The sequence below is a fragment of the Sus scrofa genome, chromosome 15 (assembly GCF_054392235.1).
Source record: "Sus scrofa isolate SSC_HxYL_T2T_F1_AM1 chromosome 15, Sscrofa_HxYL_maternal_Yorkshire_Landrace_v2.0, whole genome shotgun sequence".
Classification (NCBI taxonomy): Eukaryota; Metazoa; Chordata; class Mammalia; order Artiodactyla; family Suidae; genus Sus; species Sus scrofa.
In genome coordinates, this window is record NC_139397.1 from 148172811 (window position 1) to 148193239 (window position 20429).

Consider the following 20429-nt stretch of genomic DNA (forward strand, 5'->3'; position numbering starts at 1 on the left):
CTGCGGTGGGGGGGGGTCGGAGAAGCGAGAGCAGCAGGTGCCGTCCAAGACAGGTGCCAGCTGCAGGGGCGGAGGGTGTCTGGGGCCTGGGCAGGTCATCGGCCCAGGGTCCAGGCTGCACTGTGACCATCCTTAGCCTGGGGAGAGAGGCCCACCTGCATAGGTCAAAGACTCTCCTGGTGGGTCGCTCCCTTTTTCTAGACTCTGTCTATTAAGCTTTGAGGAGACCGCTGTAAGAACTGCAGTGACCTGGGAACTTCATGGCCTCTAACCCCACCCTGGCCCTGAGGGCCCTTCCCAGCGAGTTTTCTCCTGTCCTCGCTCTCATCCCCCTTAGAAACTGCCTGATACCTTTCCTGCCCCCGTCTGACCCTATTCACTCTGAGCACATCCACTTGCTTCTTGCAGTGAGAACAGGAGGGTCGTGACCGCCCCTGTACGCTGGCGTGGGCACGGCCCCTCGTCAGGCTCCCCTCTGGGCTACCGTCTTGCTCCGTCTCTCCCCTCCCCTGCTCCAGCCTGTTGGCACGAAGGCCAGTGGCCCCTTGCACTGAGGTGTGCCAGGCCCGGAGGGGACACGGGTGGGTCAGAGCGTCCACTGAGGCGGGTCCAAGGGAGTCAGTGATGAGAAGGGGTCCGTGTGCAACAGGAGCCCCGTCAGCCTGGCTGTGTCCGTGGGTTGACATCCACTCACTCAGCCGCAAACACCCTTCCTTGCACAGCTGTCGATGAGCAGAACGCCCAGACCCAGGAGCAGGAGGGGTTCGTCCTAGGTCTGTCGGAGTCAGAGGAGAAGAAGGACCTGAAGCCGGACGACAGAACGAGCCTTGGCGAGGGCGCCGCCAAGGGCAGGAGCCTCCGCAGAGGTACAGCGGCCCGGGGACCCCTGGCACTGCCATAGGGCCTTTTTGTCTCAGGCAGCTTTAGGGTACTTTCTCAGGTTGCTTGGGCTTCCCGGAGGTGTAAAAAGTCACTAACACATGACCTGTTCACAGGCCACTTGATGTGTGCAGTTTGCCTGGCAGGGCGGACAGGATTCTTGGCAGGGAGGGGCCTTGTTCCTGAGGGCTGTGCGTCCCTCAGGCCCTCCCTGCACCCAGGACTCAGGGCCACCGTGTCCTCCCTGAACACCCGGGGTCCTAACCCGGGGCCCCGTGTCCTCCCTGAACACCCGGGGTCCTAACCCGGGGCCCCGTGTCCTCCCTGAACACCCGGGGTCCTAACCCGGGGCCCCGTGTCCTCCCTGAACACCCGGGGTCCTAACCCGGGGCCCCGTGTCCTCCCTGAACACCCGGGGTCCTAACCCGGGGCCCCGTGTCCTCCCTGAACACCCGGGGTCCTAACCCGGGGACCCTGTGTCCTCCCTGAGCACCCGGGGTCCTAACCCGGGGCCCCGTGTCCTCCCTGAACACCCGGGGTCCTAACCCGGGGCCCCGTGTCCTCCCTGAACACCCGGGGTCCTAACCCGGGGCCCCGTGTCCTCCCTGAAAACCCGGGGTCCTAACCCGGGGCCCCGTGTCCTCCCTGAGCGCCCGGGGTCCTAACCCGGGGCCCCGTGTCCTCCCTGAGCGCCCGGGGTCCTAACCCGGGGCCCCGTGTCCTCCCTGAGCGCCCGGGGTCCTAACCCGGGGCCCCGTGTCCTCCCTGAGCGCCCGGGGTCCTAACCCGGGGCCCCGTGTCCTCCCTGAACGCCCGGGGTCCTAACCCGGGGCCCCGTGTCCTCCCTGAACGCCCGGGGTCCTAACCCGGGGCCCCGTGTCCTCCCTGAACACCCGGGGTCCTAACCCGGGGCCCCTGTGTCCTCCCTGAACACCCGGGGTCCTAACCCGGGGCCCCGTGTCCTCCCTGAGCGCCGGGGTCCTAACCCAGGGCTCAGAGCCTCCTGGTGATAGTCAGCCAGATGCCTCATGTACCACCCAGCCCTACTGGCGGACCCCCTGGAATAGCCCCCAGCACAGGCTTAACCCCCGCCCCACCCCTGACTCCGTGCCGTCCCCTCGCTTGCAGCGCTTACCAACGCCCGGGAGATGCTGCCTCCGTGTCTCCCACCATCTTTCCTGGTCAGAGCTCCCCTGCCCGAGCACAGGCCCCTCTGCCCCTCCTTGGCCTTGCCAGTGCAGCCTCAGTCCCCTCGGTGGCCCGTGTCTCTCTGGGGAGGGTCCAAACCCACTGGCCCTCCCACCCCACCTCGTTCCCTCCTCCCTCTCTGAGCCTCTCTCCTTGTCCTGCACACTCTGCCTCCGGCTGAGCAGTGGGTGTAACTGCTCCCCACCTCCCTCGGCCCCTCCACCTGCTCATTCCTCTGATGGATGCGCCCAGTGGTTCAGTGATACTCGGCTTTCCATTTTTATAGTGTCCAAGTCCCCATGCGAAAAACTGATAAGCAAAGGAAGCTTGTCCCTGGGCGGTTCTGCCTCTCTTCCTCCACAGTCAGGAAACCGGGACGGCCTGCCAGCTCTGAACACGAAGATCCTGTTCCCGAGTGAGTGTCCCCACTGCAGGCCAGGAGCGTCAGCCTCCAGAGCGCCTGTGTGTCTTGGGGAGGGGAGCAGGCAGGGTGCTACCCTCCGACCCTGCCTGGCACTGGGTCTAAGGGGTGGATAAGGCTGGGTCCCCTGTCCTCCAAGAGTTTATAGGTTCGTAGGAGAGAGAGGCAGAGTTTCCAAGGTGTATCAGCATGGGAAGGGCCCTTACTTATTACCAAGGGCACAGGGCACCCAAATCTCTGCCCTGGGATGCCAGGAAGATGTCATTGAGGAGGTGATGCCCAGGCTGGGTGCTGATGGATACATAGGAGTTGGCCGAGTGGAAAGGGAGGGCCAGCAGGTCAAGATGGGGAGCCGCCCTGTCATCCCAGCATGATTGCGGGGGGAGCATAGCTGGCTGCCAGGAGAGTCGGGCCTGGTCCCCTTGCCTTGCCTTCAGTTTGCCCAGGATAAAGTCTGGCAGCTCCTGTGCCCTCTTCCCTCTCACACCGTGAGAACTCGTGTCTTCAGCAGGAAGGAATGGTGCCGGGGGTTGAGAGTGCTGGTCAGACTCCCTGAGCCAGCTTCAGGTAGCTTCCCGCGGCCTCCTGGGCCAGGTAGAGCTCACGCTGCTCCTGTCAGTGATTTGGCAGTTTCTGTGTGAATCTCAACTGAATAGAAAGAAAATTCCACAGGTGTTTGGGAAAAGAGGTTAAGATGGTTGAGGTTAGTCAGCAGCAAAGGTGCGGAGTGCCTGTTGTATCTCAGTGGAGACGAATCCGACTAGGATCCATGAGGACGCAGGTTTGATCCCTGCCCTTGCTCAGTGGGTTAAGGACGGCGTGGCCGTGAGCTGTGGTGTAGGTCGCAGATGCGGCTTGGATCTGGCGTGGCTGTGGCTGTGGGGTAGGCTGGCAGCTGTAGCTCCAGTTGGACCCCTAGCCTGGGAACCTCCAAATGCCGCGGATGCAGCCCTAAAAAGACAAAAAAAAAAAAAAAAAGAGAGAGAGAAAGAAAATCAGCCACGAAGGTGTTACTGGAAGGGATGGATTGGCAGAATGTTCAAAAGTAGGGCTCCATCCCAGCCTTACTGTTCATGATTTAAGTTTTTAAAATTGGTGGCAGTATCTTGAGGGTTCTGGTCACCTAGACTGTCCCTTGATGTTTAGCTTTTTCTCATAAATTCATCCTTATAAAGTTGTACAGCTGGATCCTAAGATTAATTGTAGTAAGAGATCATTTCGGTGGAGTTTCTTAAATTCAGCGAGAGCTGTGTACATATTTTTATGGCTGCACCTGTGGCATATGGAAGTTTCTGCGGCAGGGGTCAAATCTGAGTCGCAGCTGCCACATAACGCTTATGCCACAGCAACACTGGATCTGAGCCACAGCTATGACCTACGTGGCCATTTGTGGCAATGCTGGATTCTTAACCCGCTGAGCGAGGCCAGGAATTGAACCCGCAACCTCACAGAGACTACATGGGGTCTTTAACCCATGAGCCCCAGTGGGAACTCTGAGAACCGTCTTTAATGAGCTGTTTTCTAATGTGTCTCATAGGTGTTGGTTTCTATGAGCCAGTGTTTATTTTTCTTCTGGGAATATGGATTTATGATAGTGATTTTTTTTCTTTTTTTGTCTTTTTGTCTTCAGGGCCGCACCCGCGGCATATGGAGGTTCCCAGGCTAGGGGTCGAATCGGAGCTGTTGCTGCCGGCCTACACCACAGCCACAGCAACGCGGGATCAGAGCCGCGTCTGCGACCTACACCACAGCTCACGGCAACGCCAGATCCTTAACCCACTGAGCGAAGCCAGGGATTGAACCCGCAACCTCATGGCTCCTAGTTGAATTCGTTTCCACTGTGCCACGACGGGAACTCCTATGTTAGTGATTTTTGACCTGAGACTGTTAGTTGCCAAAGGTTGGACATTTGTATACATTATTTTAGAAACATTGTAATGAACTTCTCAAGAAGTTGCCTCCTTCAGCCTCAAAGACAGGGCGGCCTCTCCTAATGGGGCGTCCCCTCTCCTAATGGGGCGTCCCCTCTCCCGCTCTCCCGTCACAGGTGTTCGGGCCGGGCTGTCGGCTTCCTTGCCTGGAGGCTCAGTCATCAGTCGCTTGTTAATTAACGCGGACCCCTTTAACTCGGAACCCGAAAACTTGTGAGTATGGGGTGAACCACGCGGGCATGTTGCCAGCTGAATGCTGGCGCCTAGAAAACTGGTTCGGAATTAACTAGAGACACTGGGCAGCAGTCGTCGGGGCCGTCCGTTTCCAGCGGGTGTGCGCCGATGAGCAGGAGCGGGAGGTGGTGCGGCCTGGCGCCGCGTGTGTGCGGGGGTGTCTGGAACCGGGGGGCGGCTGTCCTGGTGCGTCCCTGGCTGCACGGGCCTGGCGCCCCGCGGTTTGCGCGGTCCCGAGGCTGCGGGAACGGCTGTGGTCCTCGTCCTCCTCCCCCGTGTCCCTGCCGGCCCCGCGCTCTTGACCGCCTTCTTTCTCGCGGGTCTGCTGCCGCGCGCCCCTGCAGACCCCGCTGACCCCGGAGCCGCCGTCCTGGCTTAGAGTCCGGCTGCGAGCTGCGGCCTCTGCCCAGCGTCCGAGGTGGTGGGGATGCTCAGGCGGCTTGTGCGCTGGTGTGTAGAGGCCTTCATGGGAGCAAACGGTATCTCGAAAGCCCGGCTTTCTGGATTTTCCTTTCCACCAGCTGATGGCAAGTTCTGGGCAGCTAGTGACGGGTAGAGGTTGGTTTAAAGTTGCCACCATTGCGTCAGGCGTGGCGGGTGGCGGAGAGTAAGTGAGAAATGTGGGTTCGGAGGCGCTGGGCCTGGGAAAGCAGAGCCGAGAGTGTGCTCAGTGGTAGCCTGCTGGCTGGAGACGGGCCTCGGGTCACACGCCTGCTCCGTGCTGGCCGGGTGGACACCCCGGCCGTCGCCGTCCGGGCTCCTCCCGCTGGGGCCTGACCCTCCCGTTTCCCTCCGCACGGCCAGAGCCCCTCCAGAGCAGGGCCCATGGGGCCCCGGAACTGGATGCTCCTCTGTGTGCCGTCTGAGGCCGCTGCAGTTCTGTGCCTGGCAGGTGTTTAGAAACGTCTAAGTGTGACATTTTCGCATTTGGAGACTTTGCTCTGATTGGGTCAAGGGAGGTTTCGAGATCTGGGCTGTGAGCATGTGTGAGCAGAGGCTGTTGGTCCCTTCCTTCAGGGAGAGGCTGCTTCTTCCCCTGGGGGCGCAGCTGCCATCTACCCTGCCTCCCCCACGTGAGGTGCCAGGCACAGGGCACCTAACCCTAACCCTTGTGGCCCAGGGTTCTGGTCATTCCACCTTGGCTTGGAGCCTGGCACCCCTCTTCCCTGTCCCTGTGCCTGGTCTCCCGCCCCCTCTCTGTCCCTGTGCTAGTCCCCCGTCCCCCTACCAGTCCCTGTGTCTAGTCCCCCTCCCCCTCCTTGTCCCTGTGCCTAGTCCCCCTGCCCCTCTTCCCAGGTCCCTGCCATTTTCCTGCTAGGACGTTTGGGTGCCAGTCAGCATGTGGGCTTCAGCTCAGAAGGCAGTTTGCTCTTGCTCAGCTGTTGGGCACTTGGATTAGGTGTGTCACAAAAACACGTGTCTGTCGGCCTTGCTTCTCATACCCGGCTGCAAACACCTGCTAACCTCAAAGGTAGCAGGACTCAGACCCAACCCATGTTCCCAGGTCACGCACCAAGGTGAGATTGCGTGGGAAGATCGGGAACGCCCCTCTCTTCTTGCTGCTGGGGGCTTGGGGTCTCCCCTTCACCAGGGTTTACAGAGCTCCAAGTGTGCCCCCCCCCGCCCCGGCTGTGGTAACGGGTCCAGCTCCTGCGGGAGGATGGCAGGGCTGCCACCTGGCTGGGGGGGAGGAGCTGGAAGGAAATGAGTTACCAGCAGTGGGCCTGCGACAGGGGCTAGGTGGATTTTTTTTTTTTTTTTTTTTTTTGTCTTTTGTCTTTTATTGTTGTTGTTGTTGGAATTGTTTTCTTTTTCTTTTTTTTTTTTTTTTTTGTCTTTTTGTCTTTTTTGTTGTTGTTGTTGTTGTTGCTATTTCTTGGGCCGCTCCCGCGGCATATGGAGGTTCCCAGGCTAGGGGTTGAATCGGAGCTGTAGCCACCGGCCTACACCAGAGCCACAGCAACGTGGGATCAGAGCCGCGTCTGCGACCTACACCACAGCTCACGGCAACGCCGGATCCTTAACCCACTGAGCAAGGGCAGGGACTGAACCCGAGACCTCATGGTTCCTAGATGGATTCGTTAACCACTGCGCCACGACGGGAACTCCTAGGTGGATGTTTTCACACTTAGAGACTTTGCTTTGATTGGGTCTAGGGACGCTTCGAGATCGGGGTTTGAGCTCGTGAGTTTAGGTGCCACACATGTCATCAGGTTTGGTGTTGCTCGTGGGACGTGAGGTGGTGCAGCCGTTTTTAAGACAGTCTGGGAGTTCCCTGGTGGCTCAGCGGGTTAAGTATCCAGCATTGCCACCACTATGGTGCGGGTTTGATGCCTGGCCTGGGAACTTCCACATGCTGTGGGTGTGGCCAAAAAAACCCCTCACAGTCTGGCACTTTCTCAAAACCCAGAGTTTCCATGTGGCCCTGAAGTTCCACTCTCCTTACAAGAGAAAGGAAGACGTGTCCACACTGAAGCGTGTGTGTGAGTGTTCACAAGTCATGGCCACAAAGTGAAACAACCCCAGTGTCCATCTGCCGAGGAACAGAGGACAAATGTGGTGCATCCCTGCGTGGCGCAGACGCTGTAGGACCGTTAACAGGGCTGGGGGAGCGCGGAGGGGCCCCTTGTGTGGCATAGATGCTGTAGGACCATTAACAGGGCTGGGGGTGCGTGGATGAGCCCCCTGCATGGCACAGACTCTGTAGGACCATTAATAGGGCTGGGGGAGTGCAGATGAGCCCTGAAGACGTGTGCAGGGGCGGGCCCTGGACACCAAGGCCACACGTTGTGTGATTCCATTTCTAGGAAACAGCAGATCCAGAGACAGGAAGTAGACTAGTGGTTGCCAGGGCTGGGGAGGCCTTGGGGCCGATGGCTAAAGGGTATGGGCTTTCTTTTTGGGGTGATGAGGTGTTCTGAAATTGATTGCAGTGACTCTGTGACTACGTGAGAAATCACTGAGCGCTGCATTGTAAGTCGGTAGATCACGTGGAATGTGGATGGCATCTCGGAGCTCTTAGCCACAAAGCCTGAGTTTTGCTCTCAGGAGGGAGTGCTCGGAGGCCGGGGTGTGCAGGCTTGCTCCAGCTGATCCGAACCCACCCTTGCAGAGAGTGTTACACGGAGAAGTGCGTCATGAACAATTACTTCGGCATCGGCCTGGATGCGAAGATCTCCCTGGACTTCAACCACAAGCGTGACGAGCACCCAGAGAAGTGCAGGTGGGTGCGGCCCCGTGTCCTCCGTCCTTCTCTTCTTCGGCGTCTCCCTCTGGGGCGGCTTTGGGCGGGCACAGCCCTGACACAGAGCCAACGCCTCGTGACACAGGTGCCATGGGGCCACAGGGCTTTCACTGGGGCTGTTGGAGTTCTCTGCTGAATCCCCGTGTGCTCATTCTCCCAGCGGGGGAAGAGGATGGAGAGAAATGGAGGAGGGGGAGTTCCCGTCGTGGCGCAGTGGTCAACGAATCCGACTAGGAACCATGAGGTTGCGGGTTTGGTCCCTGGCCTTGCTCGGTGGGTTAAAGATCTGGCATTGCTGTGAGCTGTGGTGTAGGTCGCAGATGCAGCTCGGATCCCACGTTGCTGTGGCTGTGGTGCAGGCTGGCGACTACAGCTCCGATTAGACCCCTAGCCTGGCAACCTCCATATGCCGCGGGAGCAGCCCTAGAAAAGGCAAAAAAAAAAGACAAAGAAAAGAAATGGAGGAGGGCAGTTACTGTCCACCTGGAGCCGTGACCTTCCAGAGCTGGTGTGGGGGGGAGGCTGCGTGGAGTTAGGGCAGAGACCAGCCTCTGACGCAGCACGAGGGTCCCTGGCTAGAGCCCGCATCCTGCCCCCGCCCAGGCCTTGTCACTTGAGGAAGTGGGTCCCACTCACACCCGAGGGCTGCCTGGTGGTCCCCCCACGTCTCTGTGGTGAGATCTTTCCAAGAAGACATAACTAGCGTAAGAACTCAGAGACCTCGGGGCTTTGGGGCCCTGGAGGCAGAGCCAGCGCAGTGGTCCTCAGGGCATTCCTGCCACAGCACCTGGGGGACCCTAATCCTATGAAGATGCCCGTTAGTCCAGACACAGCTAAAAGGCATGAAACGGTGTCAGTTAACAGAGCTAATGGGTGAGGAGCAGGGAGTTAGGCCCTTGGAACCTGGTATAACCTCCCTGAGTTTATTTCTTTGGGGTCTGCTTAGAAAACCCCATTTCCTTAAATGTGCCCTGGAGAAGCGATTGGGAACCCTGGCAAAGAGGTGTTGCCTGAGGACCACCGCCACGTACGCTGTAGAGCTCGGGCTACCGCCCAAGGGGTTCACTCAGTGAATGTCCCCCGTGGTCATCCAGGCTCAGGACACGGGGCGGCGCTCTCTGCCCAGTGTGTGGCCGCCGCGGTGTCGCTGGCAGTCAGCCCCGCAGAAAGACTAAGGCTGTCCGCTGGAGCACTTGTCACTGGTGCTTAAAGACATGGGATCTTGAGGCTCATTTTCTCCTTTGTGCTTCTTTTTCCCTCTTTTCATCTTTGGCCACTCTGCAGCATGCGGAGTCCCCGGCCAGGGGTCAGATCCGAGCTACAGTTGAGACGTACGCCGCACCTCTGGCAGCGTTGGATCCTTAACCCCCTGGGGCGGGTCAGGGATTGAACCTGCATCCCAGTGCTCTCAGGACACCACTGATCCCGTTGCACCACAGCAGGACCTCCTGCTTAGGCTTTTATGCGGAGCATATTTCATATAGATAGTGACTTCTGCTTTTTTTGTGAGGTTCTGTAATGTCTTAGGGTTTGTTTGTGTGTGTTTGTTAGTTTTGCCCTACCTCCTGTATTCGGAAGTTCCAGGGCCTGGGATCGAACCTGAGCCATAGAAGTGACGATGACGAGTCCTTAATCACTAGGCCTCCAGGGCTGGTACGGTGCCTTCCTGGGCGTGGTCCGTTTTAGCAGACGTTCTGTCAGTAATGTATCTCTGTCACTGTCCCGCATGGACACGTGACGAGAGCGTGTCCTTCCTCCTCTTACGGCGTCACCGCTGGGAGTCATTGCCGAGCAGACCGTTGTGACAGCCGGCAGCAAGGGCTATGGTTCCCCGTGTGGACAAAGCTGAGGCCCATCCTTTCTTTCCCCCCGTAGGAGTCGAACCAAGAACATGATGTGGTACGGAGTCCTCGGCACCCGGGAGCTGCTGCACAGGACCTACAAGAACCTGGAGCAGAAGGTCTTGCTGGAGGTGAGCAGAGGCCCCTGCCGGCCCCTCCTGCACCCGCAGCCTCGGCCCTGGGCGAGTGGCTGGGAGGAGGCACCAGCTGATGGCTGCGTCTCTCTTCCTTCCTTGTGCTGCGTTTCTGCTGCCAGTGTGACGGACGACCCATCCCACTCCCCAGTCTCCAGGGAATTGCTGTCCTCAACATTCCCAGCTATGCCGGAGGGACCAACTTCTGGGGGGGCACCAAGGAAGACGATGTACGTATCAGGGTGCTGGGTGGTCTGGGCCTAAGCCCGAGGGTGGGGTGGCCAGAGGAGGGGCCCCTGCAGGAGTCGTGGAGGAGCTGTGGCTCTGGGGCACTCTATCGGGAGGCGGAGGGACGGGTGGAACCCGCGCCTGTGTTGGCAGTGATGAGGGGTGGAGAACCGCCCCCCCCCACCAAAGGAGGCCGAGCAGGACAGGTGTGGTTACAGGTGTGGGCATGGAATTCGGGCCCAGCCCTGACTTGGGGCTGCCTGATAAGGCTTCTACGAGGAGGGGACATGTATACAGAGCCTTGAGGGTGACCTGCGATTGGTCAGGTCAGGTCAGGTGGGTGTTGGGGAGGGCGCGGTGGGGGCAGCTGTTCACAGCAGAGGGCACAGCGAAGGTGGAGTCCTGGGGGGCCGGGCTGGGTATGGGGAGGAGGTTCTCCAAGGCTGTGCTGCGGGCAGAGCGGAGAGCTCAGCACTCCATGGGGTTGTCCGGGCCAGGAGCTGGTTTGATCAGGGGCCTGGCGTCCTTTCTGTGAGAGCTGGACCAATAGTTAACACCGACTGCACGCTTACCACGTGCAGGCCGCCGAGTGTTAACTCAGCCCTCACCAGGACCTCTTGAGGAATGCAGAAGTGTTAGCCCCGCTTTACAGATGAGGAAACCGAGGGAGAGAGACCCCTCAGTAGCGCAGTCATCCCGAAGCTGCTCCTTGTTGCGGGCCTGTCTGGCTTCTACCAACACAGTGGCCCGAGCACGAGAAGGATATGTAGGGGGTTGGGGGTGCTCAGGGACGCCGGGAGCCGAGGTCAGCTCTAGCACTGGCCCTTGCAGACCTTCGCGGCCCCGTCATTCGATGATAAGATCCTGGAGGTGGTGGCAGTGTTTGGCAGTATGCAGATGGCCGTCTCTCGTGTCATTAAGCTGCAGCATCACCGAATCGCCCAGGTACTGGCCGTGGTCCTGGAAGGGGGAGGGACCCGGGTGGCACCCTGGCTCACGCACGTTTGGAGAGGCGGGCCTGGCCCAGAACCGCGCTCTCAAGATAAATGAGAGTGGTGTCCAAAGCCCAGGAGAAGGGGTGCTTTTCCGGGACCGCCCTGGCCACCTCCAGGTCCAGATCCTGTTCTCAGCTGTTCCATTTAGCAGTTAGAGGGTACTCTCAAAAGTGCGGCTGACTTGCGCCTGCCCTGAGTACCTGCCTCTCCGTGGGTATCACCTGTGTCCTGCCCCCTCCTGCTGAGGTGGTGGGTAGATGAGACCCAAACTGACCTCAGCCCCTGTGCATGCAGCTCAGAAGCCACAGCCTGAGTCTGGGAACAGAGGCCTGAGCATGTGTCACCTCCCCTGGGGGCGCTGAGGCCCACCAGGTGGGGAGACAGGGTGGGTTCCTCGTTACCTGCTTCTGGTGACGGGCTGGGCAGGGTCTGGCTGGCCGTGGGCTTGAGAAGGACGTTGTTCTCCTGCACAGAGGTGGGGGCTGGTGCTTTCAGCCGACCTCAACCCCAGTCCCTCTGTCCCCACCATGGGCTGCTTGAATTTCACGATTTTAATTTTGGCAGTATTTTGTGTTGCAAAGAAGAGCACTTTTTAGATGTTTGCTCTGTCCTGGGAGTGTCCCCATGTCCCATGCCTAGGGACCCAGCAGCTCTTGGTGGTCCCATGTCCCAGTTGGGCCTGGTGCAGGTGTCTGAGCGGCAGGTGGCCCTCTCGGGGATCACAGAGCCGGGGCGGGGCTGGCAGGGGCGGGGATGCTCTGACCGCAGTGGTCATGGGTGTGGGGCCAGCCCCGGGGTCCACCGGCCTGCGCAGGGCTGTGGAGGGCAGGACGGTGCTGAGACAGCACTTGAAGGCTCCTGGCTGAGTTTGGTGCACGAGTAACAGCTCTGGTGTTTGCTCAGTGTCGCACGGTGAAGATTTCCATCCTGGGGGATGAGGGCGTACCTGTGCAGGTGGACGGAGAGGCCTGGATCCAGCCCCCGGGCTACATTCGGATTATCCACAAGAACCGGGCACAGACACTCACCAGGGACCGGGTAAGACGGCTGCCTGCAGGCCCAGGAGAAGGTCTGGGGGCTCGGCTGTGGGCGCACCTGTGCCCCTTCTATGGGAAGTCCTGGGGTCTTTTAACGTTTTGTTCCAGGAATGTACTGATTACTCTTTTTAGATACAAAGATGAAGTGAACAGGGCTGTGATTTGGGGGGCCTTTCCCTCCCCTCCGGTGTAGAAAGGCAGTCCTCTCCCGCTAGTGCCCTGGCGGTGTTCGTTGTCAGGAGCGTGACCCTGACTTTGCGCCCTAGGCCTTCGAGAGCACCCTGAAGTCCTGGGAGGACAAGCAGAAGTGTGAGCTGCCCCGGCCTCCGTCTTTCTCTCTGCACCCGGAGACCCTGTCGGAGGAGGAGGCCACCCAGATGGACCAGTTCGGGAGGGCGGCAGGCGCCCTCATCCACAGGTGCGGGCACACCTGCCTTCGCGGACGCTCCTCCTGCCGGAGGCCCAGCTGGTGGGGGGGCCGCAGGTATGGCGCCCCCTCCCAGAGGCGCGCGCCTGGCTGCCTCGCCAGCAGGGCCCGGCGGGGTCCCTGCTTGCCCTGGCTTCCTTGTTCTCACTGGTTGTCTTTCAGAGATGACTCGGAGTTTCTGTAGGTGGAAGCTTCAAACCCACAGGCTGAGATTTTCAGCGCCAGCTCAGACTTTAAACCTGTGCTGGATTCCTAAGAGCAGTTCACTCACTGCCTTCTTTACTTTTCCCGGAGAGCAGGTTTGTTATTAAGAAGCAAACCTTACAGTTATTGTAAAAAACAGACGACAGCAGCCAAGGGCATTTCCTTCTCTTACTCAGCTTCCCGGCGCTGCGGGGACCTTCCGGCCTGGTGGTCACCGCCCTGCCCCCTGTCCACTCTCTCCACCTGCTCGCTGTGTTCACCCACCTCACTCCGCATGGTCCCTTCAGGCTGGTGACCTGTGCCCTCTCGTTGCCACATCCAGTGATCCCCTTCAGCCGCTCGGGGTTCTGCCTTCGGACCGTCCTTCCCTCCCTGCCTCCCTCCCCGCGCCGAGGCCCCGCCGGCCTGGCGCTCTCCCGCCGGCATCTCCTGGCTGCTCCTCCTCTGCCTTCTGCTGCTTCCCCGCTTGCTCTTTACAAGCAAGTCTAAGGCTCATCCGGGCATTTACCTCCCTGGTTGAGTTTTTAGAAAACCTTGGGATTTTGTCCTCCGATTTCTCATTGAAGGCGTCCTCTGCCATCGGCCAGGGAGTGGCAGGCACGGTCATCCTAGCGGAGTCGTGGTCTTGTCGGCCCCCTGGGTGGACCCTGGGCCTGTTCAAGCGCGGCGACGGCCAGGCTGCCACTCTCCGTCTGACCAGCGCGTGTCTCTCTCCAGTATCCGTGAGATAGCGCAGTCCCACCGGGACGTGGAGCAGGAGCTCGCCCACGCCGTCAACGCCAGCTCCAAGTCCATGGACCGAGTGTACGGCAAGCCCAGAGCCGCAGAGGTGCCTGCGCTTTTCCCGTCTTGCTCACCCTCGCTCACGCAGCCCTCGGGCCGCCTGCATGGTGTCTGTTCTGGTTCCTCTCAGGGGCTGAGCTGCAGCTTCGTCCTGGACATGGTGAATAACGTCAGGGCTCTGCGCAGCGAGACGGAGCTGCTGCTGGCGGGCAAGCTGGCGCTGGTAAGCGGGGGCCGGCTCGCTGCGCGCACAGAGGCAGCTCGCCCGAGTCCAGGGTCCTGGCCTTGAGAATTAGACCCCGCGTCGGAGGGGCCTCGGAGGCCACCTCCGCTGGCCCTCTGGCCGCACCTCCCCGGGGCCTCTCCAGGGCGTCTGACACTCGCAGATGGGACCTCCTGGGTTGTAGACCGAGCTCTGCCTTAGACCCCACGGCGTGTGGTCGCGCACCTTGTTCTCAACACGCAGAGCTGGTCGCCCTGCCTCCCTCGGCCCTGCGAACCTGGCTGATGAGTCAGCCCTGGGCAGGCATGCAGCTGGGGCTTTGCGGAATCACAGACGCTAGGACAGGGCCTCGCCGCCTCCTGGTTTAAAGAAAAGGATGTGGAAGGTCGGGGGGCCACGCTAACGCCCCACGCTGCCGAGCCACCCCAGGAGTCCAGGTGCACTCGCTCTGCTCTTGCTCCTGAGCACCGTGCTGCCCGGACGCGGTCTGCTGCTCCGCCTGCGGCCTTGCATGCGTCCTGGGCTCTGGTGCAGGGGTCTGGCCCCCCCTTTCAGAGAGAGGGTCCCAAGGAAACCGGAAGAGATGACCTGTCTGCCCTGCCGATGGCGGTTTGCGGACAAGCTTCGTTTGCCCCGTGGTTTTCGAGAGGCGAGTTCAGGTCTCTCACTTGACATACTTACAAGGGGAGGTTCTGATTCAGGCCCTCAGCTCGTGCTCTGCGACTCGGTTCGGTTGGAAGTGTTGAGAGGAGTTCTCTGAGGGGACAGCAGGTGGGAGCTGGGTGTACGTGCTTTGGGGTGGGTCCTCCTGCAGCAGGAGAGGCAGCAGGGAGGGCAGACCTCACCTGCGGGTGGGACCGTCCGGCTCGGCTCCTCCGTGCGCATGACCGGCCGTGTCTCTTCCCTCCCTGCCTGGAGCAGCAGTTGGATCCCCCTCAGAAGGAGCGACTCACGGCCGCCCTCGCCGAGATGGACCAGCAGCTCCGGAAGCTGGCAGATACCCCCTGGCTCTGCCAGCCCGTGGAGCCTGGGGATGAAGAGGTACGTGGTCACAGGGCTTGTGCGTGTGCCCCAGGACAGTGGCTCTCCCTGCAGAGCCTGAATTCGAGCGCTCTGTGCAGCTTCGGGATAGAGGTGGCGCCGGTCTGGCTTCCTCCACTTCTCTGTCAGAATGCCCTCAAGGGCACACAGATGAACTTCAGCTGGTAGGAAGGAGTTGGGGATGGACAGTGAGAATGACCCGTGATGACCTGGGCACCAGTGGCCGTCGGAACAGAATTGTGTGGCTGGCCGGGAGGTAGAAAGAAGGCTGAGCCCAGCCCCGCTCTGTGCCCCCCAGCGTGGGGGCACATCGACTGGTTCAAGGGCAACTTCCCGGGAGTTGGTTGTCGGCAGGGACAGAGTCGCCGTGTTCCACTCACACCTGCATTTTCCCATTATGTGTATTTAGAGACCCGAGCTCACGCAGGTCCTCAAACTGGGACAGCAGGTAGGACCCTGGGTGTGTGTGCTGCAGGGGTGGTGCCTCCCGCAGCAGGAGAGGTGCTTGTTGGCTGGTCGGTTTTTGTGGGCAGCACCTGGACAAAGGCAAACCCCAGATGGCCTTCTCAAGGGTCAGAGTCTCACAAATAAAGAACTGCTAGACATTAATCGCTGGGCACCCCTGCCTCCAGCCTCGAATGTTAGAACCTGTGGGCGGCGCTATGGTGCGGGCCCAGTGGGCCGAGTTCTCGTCTTGAACATGCAGGCGATTGTTGACGAATGCAAACCCCACGAGGAAGACTGACTCCTAGGCCTTCCAGCTAAGAAATGAAACCCGACAACCGAAGGATGAGGACATTTCGACCTAGAAGGCCAGGCCAGGCTCATCAAAATTTGTTAGATGCTTATGAATATGATAAGAATTTCATTTAAAAGAAAATTACCAAAATAATAATATAGGAGTTCCTGTCGTGGCGCAGTGGTTAACGAATCCGATCAGGAACCATGAGGTTGTGGGTTCGATCCCTGGCCTTGCTCAGTGGGTTAAGGATCTGGCGTGGCTGTGAGCTGTGGTGTAGGTCACAGATGCAGCTCGGATCCCATGTTGCTGTGGCTGTGGTGTAGGCCGGCGGCTACAGCTCCAATTGGACCCCTAGCCTGGGAACCTCCATATGCCACGGGCGCGGCCCTAGAAAAGACAAAAAAATGAAATAAAATAAAAAAATAATATATGAAATGTTCAACAACTGTAGCAGTAACCTAGCGCCCATGATTCCAGATGAAATTATCAAAGCCCATGAGGTGTGGGTGGGGCGGGTGGGGAGGCAGGGGAGAGGATGTGGACGGAGGAGCCAGAGCACGTTGAGTTTCTCCTCCTCCACTGTGAAGTGGGCGAAGCTTTAAAAAAGTTCTGGACTTTGGTAATTAGACAAGCATAGACTCAGCTGTGTTTTAAAAACTTGAAGGTACTTTTAAAGGTAGTTTCTAGTAAGATTGAAAAGGTTTATGACTTTCTGAATCCATACAAAAGACAAAAACAAAACGTAATCTGTATTGTAGAAGAAAATAAATGAACTAGTAAAGACGGAACAAGTAGCATAAAGTTAATAGAGGAGTTTCCGTCGTGGCACAGCAGAAACGAATCTGACTAGGGACCATGGGGTTTCGGGTTCGATCCCTGGCCTCGCTTAGTGGGTTAAGGATCCGGCATTGCCCTGAGCTGTGGTGTAGGTCGCAGACGTGGTTTGGATCTGGCGTTGCTGTGGCTCTGGCGTAGGCCGGTGGCTACAGCTCCAATTGGACCCCTAGTCTGGGAACCTCCATATGCTTCAGGTGCGGCCCTAAAAAAAAAAAAAAAAAAAAAAAAAAAGAGAGAGAGAGAGACAATAGAAAACCATCTAGCTAGCCCTCTTAAAAGCAAATTATTCTAAGAATGTATTTAAAAAAAGAAATTTAGCAAGATACTGATCATAGGAACCCAGTTTTCTCTTCCATGCTCTCAATAAAGAATGATGATCCAGAAAGACTAAAAGTAGAACAATTTCAAGAAAACACAGTAAAAGATCCAAAGTGACAGTATTAATATAAAAATAGAATTTCAGGAGTTCCCATCGTGGCTCAGCAGAAACGAATCTGACTAGTATCCATGAGGATGCAGGTTCAATCCCTGGCCTCGCTCAGTGGGTTAAGGATCTAGTGTTGCCGTGAGCTGTGGTGTAGGTTGCAGACGCAGCTCAGATCTGGCATTACTATGGCTGTGGCAGAGGCCAGCGGCTATGGCTCCGATTCCACCCCTAGCCTGGGAACCTCCATGTGCCGTGGGTGTGGCCCTAAAAAGACAAAAAAAAAAAAAAAAAAAAAAAAAAGAATTTCATACCTAAGGCAACAAATGACAAAAAGAGGATCATTTTATATTGGTAAAATATAACGGCCATATTATATTGTATTATTTTGAGGTAAACTGAAGATTATAATCCTGTTAAAATTATGTGATAATATGGCATTTCAGTGATTTACCTAAAAGTAGGTGCATCTCAACATTGTGATCATAGTAAGTGTAAATAGACCGCACTCTCCGGCTGAAACGCAGGACTGTGTTGAATAGAAACTCCAGGTTTAGCAGTGCTATTTATAGCATTTATGTGTTACATAAGAGCAACGCTCCAAATAAAGCTTGAAAGTGATAGTGTGGAAAGTATATCCCAGACAAGTAGACTTGAAAATAATAAGAATCACTTAAGTTCTTTAAATCATGGTAAAGCCTATCTGCACCCAATAACATAGCCTCAAAAAAAATAAAGCAAAAATGCACAAAACCGCAAGGATAAATTGAGGTCTCTGTGTTCACGGTCAGAGGGTTCAGTAGTAATTGACAGGACAGGACCCTGAAGCAAAAAACAAAAAAACACGCCAGTAATGACTTGGTGACGTGCATAATACAACTGCATACAAGGTGCATTTATAAAAACTGACCACCTGTTGGGCCATACAGCAAATCTCCACAAATTTCAAAGGATTGGTAACGTACAAACCACTTACTTTGAACACAGGGAAATTAAGTTAAAAATCAGTGACAAAAAGTTAGGAAAAAAATCCCACACATTAAGTAATACAAAGTGTCAGAAACCAAATTTTATCGTGTGAGCTGTCACCGTCAGTCTGATTGCACAAAATAAACTATCGCAACATCTGACAAAGAAAGTTGAAAGAATATGTATGGGGACTATGTATACAGATATAGATTGTGTTTCTCTATAGCGAGAATTTTCTCCTCTGTAAAGAGGGCGTATGCTTGCGTCTCTTTTGCTCACAGAGCATTTTTAGAATCAGATCACATTGTAAACTGGCACTCCCGACAATATGAAACTCTTTGTTATTATAAAAATTGAGGGAAAGAGTTTAGAAACAGTTAAGCACTTGAGAGAGAAATTTTATTTCTCTTGAAAATAATAAACAAAATTGACTTCATCTTCCGAGTAATTTATTTTACTTTCATTAAAGTACCAGCCCGCTATGGATGGGGAGTTTTAAAGCCGATTCTTTCCAAGAGTAGCTTGAGCAGCACAGCTCAGGCTGCAAGGAGAAGCTCAGGAAGTCAGGGTGTGACCCGTGCTGCGTGTGATTCCAGCGGCCTGTGGTGGGTACCAGCTGCCTCCACACAGATTCCTCGGTGAAGACGGAGGGAGGGCAGTGGAGCAGCCGCTGCAGTGGGAGGCGTGCAGCCTGGGCCCAGTTGCAGGATGACCAGCTGCTCGGGTTATTTGGGACTGCCAGGCCTTAGTACTAGAAAGCCCATGTTACAGGGATTGCGCCTCCAAAGCTTTAAACCTAAAAGTGTTTTCAAAACAGATACCACTAGGTGCCGTGCAGCCACCATGAAAGCAAACGCAAACCACCACGAGTGCTCCCCGGGTGTCAGGCTACCCCATCAACCCGCTGAGCCGCGTCGGGGTGGCCCTGGTTTCCAGGGTTCCTAGATGTGGGCTGGTGGGGTGGAGCACACGGTAGTTCTGGGTGTAGTTGGTGGGAAGTAGTACCAGTGGCAAAACCAGACGCCCTGTGGAGGCAGCTGGGGCTGTGTTCCTGCAGGTATTCTCCCCGCGGGACCTGAGGCCAGAAGCGATAGCTGGGGGTCCCGGAGTGAAGGGAAAAACCACACCAGCTCCTGGCTTCTCCGGCCAGCACTGCCTGTGCTCCAGCTCGGTGCTCTGGCCCTCGGGGACTCGGGCTCCCCCACCTGTGCCAGGACCGAGGAGGGGGTGAAGTACGAAGGGCAAAGGGCACTTGGCCTTGGAGCCAGCGCCTTCCTCCTGGCATACAAACACGAAAGTCATTTGGTGGGAAACCAAGAAAGGGATCTTTGATCTAGCTCTTTGCAAGTCAAATAAACCGCCCCTGGCAAATACCATCAGGGGAAAATGAGCAGAAGGTGAGAAGGGAAAGTAACCGCAGACTTGAGCCTTAAGCCGTTACAAAGAGATGCCAGTACATCCGAAAGTCTTGATGAAAGCGATTTTTCAGAAAAATCTAAATCACACAAATTGAAATCTGAAGATATTTAAAAAGGAATAGACACATAACAACTTGAACAAAAAATTTTACTTCTAAAGGAGAAATGCAAAATACATAATTTCCATATATAAGAAACAGTGTCAAAGCTAGAAACAGATGGACCTTGCCCCCGTTTTTTAAAAAATTGTGATAAAACAATTTATTATCTTCGTCATTTTTAAGTGTACAATTCAAGTAGCATTGAGGATATTTGCATTGTTAGGAAACACATCTCCAGAACTTGCCTCCTTTTTTTTTAAAACCAACATATAGGATTCCAAAATTCAGTATTATCAGTAGATCTATAAAAGTTATTTTTCTTTAAATAGTTGATAGATTTCTTTGTAAAAAATTCTAGCTGGAATGTGTAGGGTTACAAGGCCAGTTTGTGTCCTCTGGGGAAGCACACGAGATGGAGTCGGCAGCCCCGGGCCCATCTCCCTACCTCTGCACACTGAGCAGCATGCTTAGACTCGGCAGGGAGACACCTGTTGGAGCCGGAATGTGAGCTGTCTGTACAGGTGAGGGGATGAGGAGGAGAGAGGGAGCCCCAAGAGCTCGGGTGCCTCTGCTGATTCAGACTGCCTGGAACAGCTGGGGAGATGGGCTGTGAAGCGCCCCTCAGAGCCGAGCGGATGCTTGTCAGTGGGGTCAGGTGTGGTCGCAGGGCCCTGACGATGTTTTCAGGATTCAGGATGTTCTTGTCTCTTTGAGTTGCACACTGAAGTACTCACGGCTGGGGTAATTTGGGGTCTGAAACTTGCTTTTAAAGGGTGGAGGAGCTGGAATAAGACAACATGTTGATAATCTGCCTCATTCTCTTAGTGTCCCTGTCTTACCAGTGGAACATATCCATATTTAAAAAGCTAGATACAAATTTATTTATTTTATTTATTTTTTTGTCTTTTTGCCATTTTCTTGGGCCACTCCTACGGCATATGGAAGTTCCCAGGCTAGGGGTCCAATCGGAGCTGTAGCCACCGGCCTACACCAGAGCCACAGCAACGCGGGATCCGAGCCGTGTCTGCGACCCACATCACAGTTCACGGCAACGCTGGATCCTCAACCCACTGAGCGAGGCCAGGGATCGAACCGGCAACCTCATGGTTCCTAGTAGGATTCGTTAAC

General features: G+C 56.5%; 1 protein-coding gene across 10 annotated transcripts in view; it reads left to right on the forward strand.

Annotated features, from left to right (window-relative positions):
* DGKD (diacylglycerol kinase delta) overlaps positions 1–20429 on the forward strand; it is a 118224-nt gene that overhangs the window by 92029 nt on the left and 5766 nt on the right. For 9 of the 10 annotated variants that reach the window (XR_014830257.1, XM_021075023.2, XM_085000719.1 and 6 more), the window contains 12 exons: positions 723–866; positions 2354–2482; positions 4536–4632; positions 7766–7876; positions 9773–9869; positions 9995–10102; positions 10932–11045; positions 11999–12133; positions 12399–12550; positions 13481–13592; positions 13677–13769; positions 14691–14810. Coding sequence is in view for 8 of the 10 variants with exons in the window: in XM_021075023.2 (XP_020930682.1) it covers positions 723–866; positions 2354–2482; positions 4536–4632; positions 7766–7876; positions 9773–9869; positions 9995–10102; positions 10932–11045; positions 11999–12133; positions 12399–12550; positions 13481–13592; positions 13677–13769; positions 14691–14810 (1412 nt within the window). In the remaining 2 variants the exon portion in view is untranslated. Of the gene's footprint in view, positions 1–722; positions 867–2353; positions 3266–4535; positions 4633–7765; positions 7877–9772; positions 9870–9994; positions 10103–10931; positions 11046–11998; positions 12134–12398; positions 12551–13480; positions 13593–13676; positions 13770–14690; positions 14811–20429 lie in introns of all 10 variants that reach the window. The other variant, XR_014830258.1, reaches the window with a different exon arrangement.